This window comes from Anopheles moucheti, unplaced genomic scaffold, assembly GCF_943734755.1.
Source record: "Anopheles moucheti unplaced genomic scaffold, idAnoMoucSN_F20_07 scaffold_38_ctg1, whole genome shotgun sequence".
Taxonomy (NCBI): domain Eukaryota; kingdom Metazoa; phylum Arthropoda; class Insecta; order Diptera; family Culicidae; genus Anopheles; species Anopheles moucheti.
The window spans coordinates 70,723-82,450 of NW_026453613.1; the positions used below are offsets into that span (position 1 = coordinate 70,723).

Here is an 11,728-nt window from a genome sequence, read left to right on the forward strand (position 1 = left end):
ACAAATGGTTAATTGGTAATGTAGTTTCAGAACCGTCCGCAAATCCGTCCGTCTACAAGCTTCTGAGAGTAGAAACGGGCCAAATAAAAAGTGACGGTTATCGAAAAACCTCCGCAACAAACTTCTGAAATTTCCTCAGAAATTTCCTCTGAAATTTCTTCTGGAAGAACTTCTACAGTGGAGAGCGATGGACGCTACGAAGAAGTGTCAGCTGTGCAACCGACCAGGAGATGCTGAAGCCACGATGGTGCAATGCTGTCTTTGCACAAAAATAGAACATGCTGAATGTACAGGACTGACGTCGGAAGATTTCAACGATCCTGCATTTCGGTATGTATGCACTAAATGCAAGAATAAGCAAGAAGCCACGGCCGCAAAATTCCGGGATGATCGGGAAGCAACGATCGGATTGAAACCTTCGCTGAGATCAAGGAAGGGATCAACGACATCGACAGCGAAGAGAGGAGCAAAAATCGCTCCAATGAGCGTAGCGTCGACGTGCCTCTCGGTGAACATGGAAGAGCAGCTTAAATTAGTGGAAGACGAGAGGCGCTTACGAGTGCGTGAGATCGAAGAGAAGAGAGAAATGAAGCGTCGCGAGAACGCGGAACTAGCAAGACGGCTAGATGAGAAGAAAAAATTAGCCGAAGAGGAAAGTATCCTTCGGGAGAGAGAATTGAAAAGTGAAGAAGAAATGAGAGTGCTGGAGCAAAGCGTGCTCCGTGAGGCGCTAGAGAAAAAGCGCGAACTGATGCTGCAAGCCTCGCGCACTAGCCGCATAGGCTCAGAATGTAGCTACAGTGAGAAAATTATGTGCTGGTTAAACGAGAGCAAAGGAATGACTGGAGCAAAATCGATGCCGAATAAGGATATTCCTTACAGCTCCGGCTCTACAGTTTCAAGCGTTAAACCCATCGCGACATCAAGCGCTACAAAAAGAGAGAAAGAGATGGTTGGTGCGAGACAAGAAGAGGAAGTGTATGACGCACCATCGCGACGACAGGTTGCCGCTCGCCAAGTGCTTGGCAAGGATGTACCACATTTCAACGGCAACCCAGAAGATTGGCCCATTTTTATTAGCATGTTTGAAGAGTCGACGAAAACCTGCGGGTTTAGTCAAGCAGAAAACCTGATTAGACTGCAACGAAGTTTAAGGGGAAACGCTCTCGAACTAGTTAAAGGCCAACTTACGTTGAAAGAAAACGTGCCCGAAGTGCTAAAAACTCTAAGGATGGTGTATGGAAAACCCAGTTTGCTAATACGCTCACTACTAAACAAAATTCGCAAAACTCCACCTCCGCGGCCAGATAGAATGAGAACTGTAATAGAGTTTGGGTTATCGGTGAAGGCGCTAACTGATCATATGAAAGCCGCGAAACTACACACCCATTTAAATAATCCAACGTTGTTGGAAGAGCTCGAGGAAAAATTGCCCGGAGAGTTGAAGCTGAACTGGGCTGCTTTTAAGGACGAGAGAGCAGTTGATGGCTTAGAAGGGTTCAGCATATACGTTTCTCAACTGGCGAGGCGCGCGTGTGACGTAACAAATGATCTGACTGAAATAAGCCGGATCGGGGAAAAAGGGAGAAAAAGTACGGCAGCGTTAAATGCACACGTCCCAACGTATGACACATATCCCGAGAGGCCAGCATCATCTTCCCGCTCACCGAATGCGCAACGTGAGAAAGTGTGTGCAGTATGCTTGCGCAACGGACATCGCGTATACGAATGTGACCAGTTTAAGGCAGCAGGCATAGATCAACGGTGGCGAGTTGTAAAAGAGAAATCACTATGCAAAACGTGCCTAAACAATCACGGCAAGTGGCCGTGCAAATCATGGCAGGGCTGCGGGGTGGATGAATGTCGATTAAGGCATCATAAACTGCTCCATTCTCCGTCGACACCCCAAACGGCAGTAAACGTCTGTGCTACACACATCAACGATGCATACTCTGTAAGTCCTATCTTTAGAATATTGCCTGTTACCCTGTATCATAACGACAGAGCTAAAACCATTTATGCCTTCGTAGATGAAGGATCGTCGTTCTCCCTAATCGACGAATCGGTCGCCAGAGAGTTGAATGCTTACGGATCGAAATCCCCGCTAACGCTTCAATGGACGGGGCAAGTGACGCGATCTGAACCAAACTCCGAAAGAGTACAACTGCAAATCTCTGGTGAAGATAAAACCTCCAAATTCAGTTTAGAAAACGTGCGGACGGTTAGCAGTCTCTTACTACCGTCGCAGACGCTGAACTATGGAGTGCTTAAAAGACGATTTCCCCATCTAACAGGGTTACCCATAAAAAACTACGAAAGCGTGCAACCTCAACTTTTAATCGGGCTAGATAACATTCGACTGGGTGTGCCATTAAAACTTCGTGAAGGACGTTCAACGGAACCGATTGCGGCTATGTGCCGCCTGGGTTGGTCGATATATGGAGGAAACGGAGGTGGCACAGCGCAGAAACCTGTTGTCAATTTTCATGTAGCGCCCGCTACGGATAGTGACTTTGCGCTAAATGAGCAGCTGCGGGACTACTTCACGATGGAAGATTTCGGGACTTCGATTCCTCGTGGGATCCTTGATTCGGAAGAGGAAAAACGTTCAAAACGATTGTTAGAAGAAACGACGCGCAGAGTAGAACCCGGGAATCATTTCGAGACGGGTCTACTGTGGAATACAGACTGCCCTAACTTTCCCGATAGCTACCCTATGGCAGTTAAGCGTATGGAGTCGTTGGAGAGGAAATTTATACAGATGCCAAACTTGGAAGCGAAAGTTCGTGAAACCATCGCCGACTACGAAGCTAAAGGTTATGCGCACAAGGCCACCCTAGAAGAACTGTCCTGTGTTGAAGCTGGAAGAATTTGGTATTTACCGCTGGGAGTTGTACACAATCCGAAAAAGCCAAATAAGATTAGACTAATCTGGGATGCAGCAGCAAAGGTCGCAGGAGTGTCGTTCAACTCGAGAATGCTTAAGGGACCCGATCTGCTCACACCGCTCCCGCAAGTGCTAAGCCATTTCCGCCAACACCCGGTAGCTGTCGCCGGAGACATAATGGAGATGTTTCATCAAATCAGGATTCGTGATCCTGATCGCCAATCACAACGCTTTGTTTACCGCAAGAAGCCAGGCGATCCCGTCGAAGTATACGTGATGGACGTGGCAACATTCGGTTCGGCATGTTCTCCGGCCTCGGCGCAGTACGTAAAGAATAAGAACGCCATGGAGCATGCAAAAGAATTTCCACGAGCCACCGAAGCAATCATTAGAAACCATTATGTGGATGATTACCTGCAGAGTTTCACGACGGTCGAAGAAGCTATAGAGGTCGTGAAAGAAGTTAAACTTGTGCATTCGAAAGGAGGATTCACGCTACGACGTTTCCTTTCGAACTCATCGGATGTACTTAAGAGTGTAGGAGACCCAGCAGAAGAAACTACCAAGAATTTGATGATAGAACGAGGAGAAGACACAGGGTCGGTATTGGGGATGAAATGGAAGATAGAAGAAGATGTGTTCGTATTCTCATTCGCGACCAACGAGAATATCCGACACATAATTCGCGAGGAACATGTTCCTACGAAGCGTGAAGTGTTGAAGGTAGTCATGAGTTTGTTTGACCCTATGGGACTTGTATCTTTCTTCCTAGTGCACGGGAAGATACTCATCCAGGAGATCTGGATGAAAGGCATCGGATGGGATGAAGAAATACCAGCGGATCTGTACAAGCGATGGCGAGAGTGGACCGACCTATTTCCTCGTTTAGATGGAATACATGTACCGAGGTGCTACTTCAAATCACCGCACCCAAACTGCCTCGAAACTCTGCAGTTGCATGTGTTCGTCGACGCCAGTGAGACAGCGTATTCCGCTGTAGCATACTTCCGCGTCGAGACAAAGGGAGTGATCCAAGTAGGACTCATAGGAGGAAAAACCAAGGTCGCCCCACTCAAAACGATTTCCATCCCTAAACTCGAACTGAAAGCTGCTGTCCTCGGTTGTCGAATGGCGACAATAATAAAAGAACATCATTCGTTCAAGATCAAACGGCAGTGTTTGTGGAGCGATGCCGGCGTTTGCTTGGCGTGGATAAAATCGTCAAACCCTCGGCGATACCAGCAGTTTGTGTCAGTGCGGGTGGGTGAAATCTTAACAACAACAGATCCACAAGACTGGAGATGGGTACCATCTAAGCAGAATGTTGCCGATCTAGCTACAAAGTGGAACACCGGACCAGAAGTGACGATGGATAACTCATGGTTCCATGGCCCGCCTTTCCTACACGAACCCGAAGACCAGTGGCCACCAAAACGCTCGATTTCCGACACAGATGAGAACGTCCGTGTGATACACATGCATATCAGTCAAGTAGGGCATCCGATCGACCCGACACGATTCAGCAACTGGAGAAAGCTGCTAAGATCAAGCGCGTACGTTCTCCGATATATACACAATCCGTCCGCAAATCCGTCCGTCTACAAGCTTCTGAGAGTAGAAACGGGCCAAATAAAAAGTGACGGTTATCGAAAAACCTCCGCAACAAACCGTAGAAAGTGAAAAAGTTTCGGGAAAAGCTTCGCGCTGCGCTATTTTCCATAATACACAATCTGAAACGCAAATCCAACGGTGAGCAGTTGTCACTCGGTACGATCAAACAAGAAGAGCTTAGGGAGGCCGAACATGTATTATGGAAAATAGCGCAGCGCGAAGCTTTTCCCGACGAAGCGGCAGTGTTAAGCGAAACGCAAGGGGACCCAGACGGACGACACAACGTCGTCTCAAAGGCTAGTCCAATCTACAAAAAATGGCCTTTCATGGACCGAGATGGGATCTTACGGATGCGAGGACGAGTCGGTGCCTCAATACATACAAAATTCGAAGCTAAGTATCCCACCCTACTCCCCAAGCATAACCATGTCACACTCCTTATTGTAGGTTGGTACCATCAGAAGTATCGGCACGCAAATGGGGAAACAGTAGTGAACGAGATACGACAACGCTTCGATATACCCAACCTCCGAGCAGTGGTAGGAAGGGTGGCTAAAGCATGCGCTTACTGCAAAGTGATGAAGGCCGTCCCACGACCACCCCCGATGGCACCGTTACCAAAAATGCGCCTTGCCGCTTTTACTAGGCCATTCACATACACTGGGTTGGACTATTTCGGACCAGTATTGGTAAAGGTAGGACGAGCCAATGCGAAGCGATGGATAGCCCTTTTCACGTGCCTAACATTGAGGGCCGTACATTTGGAAGTGGTACACTCACTAAGCACCGTGTCCTGCGTAATGGCTGTAAAACGTTTCATCGCTCGTAGAGGAACGCCGCAGGAGTTCTGGACCGACAATGCGACCTGTTTCCAAGGAGCGAGTAAAGAACTGATGACGGAGATAGAGGATGCACTTGCAGTTGCGTTCACAAGTTCATCTTTTTTTTTTTTTTTTTTTTGCCGAGGAGAGAACCTTCATAGGGACCCACCTTCCAGAAGGGAAGACCAGCAACGCTGGAAGCACCACACTCAGGGTACTGTCCGATTTGCCTAAGCACCTGCGGACTAAACTCTCCTCGTACCTCAGAACCTACTATCGGATCACCCGCAAGGGCATAACACTTCGATAGTAGGCCTTTCGGGTACGTCCAAAGACCCCCCACGGCCCGCGCTATGAACACTTGGTTAGAGTGTCAGGCGTTGTGTCTTCACGACACTACATCAAACAGTTCTTCGGGCTAATGAGACCCTCGCAACTGTTAGTGTTGGTCCAACGACAGTTTGAGCCGATCCCTAAGATGAGGATGGGCCGTTTAATTCAGCTGTTGACGAACGGAGACGACGCTGTTGTTCGTCGCGTATGGCGCGTTGTTGAAGCCGAGTCATGATGTCTCTGCTAGCTTCGTTCACAATGGACCACACCTCTTTGCTGTTGCACATTGCCTCCACAACGTTGGAAGGGCTGACCGGCACACCAGCTGCTCTTTCGATGCGTGCACGAAATCTTGCGGTGTCCTCACAACTAAACAATGTATGTTCTGCTGATTCTACAGCCGTAATGCATGTTGGACACATGGCGGATTCGGTGAACTGCATACGGTGACGAAACTCGTTGAAGAAACCGTGGCCGGTAAACATCTGGGTAGTAAAGAAGTTTACTTCGCCAAATTTACGCGAAATCCAGGACTTGATGTCTGGAATCAACTGCCTAGTCCACGTGCCGTGCTTTGCAGAAGTCCATTCTCTCTGCCATATGTTGAGTGATGTCTCTCTTTCTATCAAACGCGCTGTTTTACCGTCTGTGCCTGTCGTTCGTCGTCGCTGGTATGTACGAGCATCTTCGTCAATCAGTATGTGCAGCGGGATCATACCTGCCACTACACACGCTGCGTCATGAGAAGCAGTTTGAAAGGCGCTGATGACACGATGCGCCAAGATGCGGTAACATCTTCTCAACCATTGACGACGACACTCGAATCGTAGGGCATTTGCCCATATGGGGGCTCCATATCTGATTCCTGCCGTGACCGTCGAAGCTACTACCCGTCGACGGCTACTCCTGGGACCGAACCGGTTGGGCATCATGCCCGAGAGGCGTGTAGCCACCCGCGTTGCCCTCTCGATCACATGTTTAATGTGCGGTGTGTATTCCAGTCGGTCATCTAAGATTAGGCCTAAGTACTTCACACTGCGCGTTGACTGGATGATAGTTCCACCAACTCTTATGCTAGACAGCTGAGCACTGCGATGTGAGCTTATTAGCATGTACTCCGTTTTATGATGAGCAAGTTGTAGCCTTACGCTCTGCATCCAATCCTCTATCACTCTAATGCTTTGCTCGATGATGCGTTCGAGCTCTGGGATTTTACTCCCCACAACCACTACGACAATGTCATCAGCGTACCCGATTATATTGGCGCTACCAGGTAAAGGCAAAGAGAGGACGCTGTTGTACATTAAATTCCACAAGGTCGGTCCAAGGACCGAGCCCTGTGGTACTCCTGCGGTTATGGCGCGCTCCACACTGCCCTCAGTCGTATCATATATCAATACTCGGTCGCGGAAGTAATCCCCAATAATATTGTAGAGGTACTCGGGCACATTTATCTTTTGAAGAGCGTTTGCTATTGCTGGCCAGCTTGCATTGTTAAATGCGTTTCGTACATCCAATGTTACTATGGCACAATACCGATTACACCCACAATGTCTTGCTCTAGCTGGCGCAGCCAATTCAAGCACCTTCTCAATTGCATCCATGGTGGAGAAGCCTTTACGAAAGCCAAACTGGTTGTTTGACAGCGCATTCGTGTCCTCAATGTGCCTGTTGAGTCGACTTAGAGTAAGCATTTCGAGCCCCTTACTAGGACCATCAATTAGGCAAATGGGCCGACTAGAGCCGGGATCCCCAGGTGGTTTTCCGGGCTTTGGAATCAGTACCAGACGCTGCCTTTTCCAAGCCTTTGGGAAACATCCCTCATCAAAACATCTCTGGTACACCTTCTGGAAAATCTCGGGCTTTAACTGCATAGCCAATGACAGAGCTATATTTGGGATGCAGTCTGGGCCAGGGGCCTTCCTAGCCTGAAGTCGACCACCTATATTCCGGATTTCCTCTACTTCGACCGTTGTAGTAGTGGCTGTAGCGTTTATCCCTTGTTGATAATTGGGCCAAACTGTGGCGGGGTGTAGTGGAAAGAGTTCGTCTACAATCGCACGCAACCTAGTAGGGTCGCTTTCTCTAGGTGTTCTGTTTCCCGCTATCATCCGCTTTAGGATTTGATATACGGCCCCAAAAGGTGAACGATCTGCCATCTCTATCAGTTCGGCCCAAAGCCTTTTCTTTGTTCGCTTGATCTCCCTCTTAAGTGCACTTCTTGCCAGTTTAAACTCACTCAGTCGTTGAATGTACAGACTGGTGCCAAAAGAACGATGTGCTCTGCGATATGCACTTTTACAGGAAGCTCGCCTACTGGCTATTTCTGGTGTCCACCAGAAAGTCTGCCTACGTTTCGCGGATGTCGAGCTGTACCTTGGCATGGTAGTATCGCAAGCCGATGACAATACTTGCACCAGACTTTCTGCGTCGTTCACATTCGTCCGTTCTAATTGTTGTTCCAACGCCACGGAGAACAAATCTCGATCGAAACTGCCAGTTTTCCACCCCTGTCTGTTGTTAAACTGTAGTTGTCTAGATGAATGCCCGAATGCAGATGTATCTATGCTGAACTCTATAGCCCGATGGTCCGAGAACATGAAATCGGACAACACACACCAACCATTGTTTAGAGCTATGGTTCGGCTCACAAATGTCAGGTCTATTGTTGATGACCGGTCTGGCCTTACGAATGTTGGTGATGTCCGGTCATTCAGAATAACCAAGTCGAGACATGCAAAGGCAGTGAGTATTTCTATACCCCGCCTCTTCTGTGCTTCACCGCGGTTGCCGACTCTATTCGCCCAGCTTGTAGACCAAGCATTAAAATCACCTGCGACAATTACTTTGGAAGCTCCTGAGACAGTCAAAACAATATTATCCAAAAGTTGACCGAACTGGCTAACGGACCAACTTGGAGGAGCATATACACTGCAGATGGTAATGTCGTTGATCACCACTGCCACCAATCCTGGCATTGATGTGGATATAATGTTCTGCATTGGTAAATCGCCTGATGTTACGATGGCCGCCAACCGATCATTGCTGTACAAAAAGTTGCGGTTATGTTCGGCATTGCTGGCAGGATCTGCCAAAAGAACCACATCGATATCTCTCTCCTTAACAGCTTGCCACATCAACTGTTGTGATGCGACACAATGGTTTTGGTTGTGTTGTAGGAACTTAACCATGTTAAGATCTTAAAATAACGTGGCGTTTCGGACACAGGTAGCTACCTGTGGCATGTCCTGTCGCCGCGTTCCCCTCACAATCCAAGCAAGCCATTGGATTATGGCACTCCTTCCGTTGGTGGCCTTCTTGGCCGCAGTTCAAACACAGCTTACTGCGGTCATCTCCCTTACAGGCGTAGCTTATATGCCCCACTTTCCAACATTTGAAGCACTTTTGGATCTCCTTTACTTCACGGAGATGACAAATGCTCCAGCCTACTCGAAGCTTCTCATGGTTCACCAACCGCTGAGCATCTGTTCGCGTCACCTTGAGAATGGCCTTCTGGGTGCCCTTCTCCTTTCCAGGTTTAACGCGGATCTCGCTTGTTTGCAGGACCAACCCTAATTGTTCCTGGAGGGCTTCCGCCACGTCGTCCGGTTTTGAAACCTCATCTAGGTTGCGGACTTCTACTAGTGTTGTTGCTGCTAGGCAACGAACCGACGCTCTCCCTTCCAGAGCCTTTGCAAGGGTTGAAGCAACAGCAGAAGCCGCATTTCCCTTTTTCAGCAGAATGAGCAACTTTCCATCCTGCGCTCTGCGAATTTTTGTGACTTGCTCACCAATATCATGCAGAGACTCGTCTGATTTCATACCAGTGAGAATTTCAGCATAGGTATGTTCCCCAACACTGGTCAAAAGAAGTGCGTCTGGCTTTTTGCGCTTGTTATGACCGATGGTAGACTTCTTAGTAGGTCCGCTTTTTGTTGAACCTGTCTTAGGTGGCTGCTGCTGTGACTGCAGCCTGTTCTGGCTCTGTTGTTGTTGCTTCTGATTTGAAGCGGCTGCTGCCTGCGATTGACGCTTGGGCTTCCGACGTTCCACCTTCGTCCATGAGCCCTCGTCCAAGGTTTCCGTAACAGTTGCCAATGATGCTGACGGAAGCACCTGAGATTCCGCTGGTCGCTGGGTGGAACAACTTCCACCGCTTACTGAGAGTGCCTTATGTGCCGCACTTTCCTGGCCCACATGGCTGGCCAACGCTTTTTCGAGCAAAGCAGTCAAACGGGTGTTATCAGCACGCGCCGCTGCCAACTGGGCGCGTAGTTCATCCCGATCTCGTCTTGCTTCCTCTTTGTCGCGACGGACTTCCTCGCGCTCCAACAACCGCTCCTTGTCGGCTTGCTTCAACTGCTCTTGAAGCGCCACCAATTGGCGATTCACTCCTTCAACCAATTCCTGCAGTCGCAGTTTTTCCTCCACTAAGGACTGCAGCTGCATCTTCTCTGGGGTGCAATTCGTCGCCAACGGCTTCAAAGCTGGCTTCGAATCAGCGACTCCACTCCGCGTGGTTCTCGTACAGGAATTCAACGGCATGGTCGCAATTGGTTGGCCATTGATGAGGTATAATCCACTTTCTTCCTTTTCCCACTACTAGCAAGCAGTAACGCTCAATTTGAAAACGTGCTTCGACAGATTTTCGAAACAATTTCGAAAATAGAATGCACACGCACACAACCGCACTGACTGTCAATAAAAGTACTCAACACAACAACGCACGCTATTTTCGCGCACTATTTTCAGCTAGAAACTTTTGCAAATCTCACTGAACTACACTGAATTTACCCGAACCTGGCAACAATCTATCAATTAGACACAACCCCAGTCGGATTTCAACGCTTTGACTATTCTTTTTTACGCGCAACGCGGAGCTCACAGATTTTTAGTTGTCACTTCTGTTTTGACAGTCACCTTCACAAGTTCATCTACGAGTTGGAATTTCATACCACCAGCGACGCCACACATGGGAGGAGCATGGGAGAGACTAGTGAGATCGGTAAAAACCGCGATCGGTACCCTTATAGATACGCCTCGCAAACCGGACGATGAGACATTAGAGACGATATTGTTACAGGCAGAAGCGATGATAAACTCTAGACCACTAACATATATCCCATTAGAATCACCAGATCAGGAATCCCTAACACCCAACCACTTCCTACTAGGTAACTCAAGCGGCGCAAAGCAAAGCTTAACGCGACAGGTAGAAAAAGGAGCAACCCTAAGGAATAGTTGGAAGCTAGCACAATACGTGACAGATCAGTTTTGGCAAAGATGGTTGAAAGAGTACATACCGGTCATAACCAAACGAAGTAAATGGTTTGAAGAGGTTAGAGACTTGAAGATAGGAGATCTCGTCTTGGTAGTGGGAAACACGACGAGAGATCAGTGGACTAGAGGAAGAGTGGAGAAAGTCCTGCCAGGGAAAGACGGGCGCGTCAGAGAAGCGCTGATACGCACGTCGAACGGATTGCAACGACGATCAGCGACCAGGCTCGCTGTTTTGGACGTCTTGGAGGACAGTGAACTCAACCCGCCGAAAGTTTCATAAATAGATGGGGTGAGTTCACGGGAGGGAGTATGTTGCGACGAAAGCGTTCGACACCCCTGTCGGTAAAGTAACGGCGCGCTTCGGCAGGACCCGACGATGAACGGCGCGCAATTGGCACGCGAGTAGGCAGCTAGGAAGCGTGTAGGGTCAGTACAAAAGTAGCAGTGAAGAATATTCAACGTAGAAAGTGACCAGTGAACAGGGAAACACAGAAAGGAGACGAAAGTAAGTGGACGGTTCTAGGATTAGAACAAATGGTTAATTGGTAATGTAGTTTCAGAACCGTCCGCAAATCCGTCCGTCTACAAGCTTCTGAGAGTAGAAACGGGCCAAATAAAAAGTGACGGTTATCGAAAAACCTCCGCAACACTCTGTATGAAGATAACCAATCTACAATAAAGACTGTAGAGGATTCAAGAGATATTAAAAGAATGAAGCATGTAGACACGAAATATCATTTCATAAGAGAGCAAATTCAACAAAAACGGATCGATGTTCAGTTTATGCCGTCATCAA

General features: G+C 48.4%; 1 protein-coding gene across 1 annotated transcript; it reads left to right on the forward strand.

The window, feature by feature from the left end:
* The first annotated feature begins 481 nt into the window (after nt 1-481).
* LOC128309148 (uncharacterized) lies at nt 482-5,054 on the forward strand. The gene is made up of 3 exons (XM_053045554.1): nt 482-1,110; nt 2,005-3,849; nt 4,946-5,054. Exons 1-3 carry the CDS (start codon nt 482-484, stop codon nt 5,052-5,054), a joined length of 2,583 nt encoding a protein of 860 aa, XP_052901514.1.
* The last annotated feature ends 6,674 nt before the right edge of the window (nt 5,055-11,728 follow it).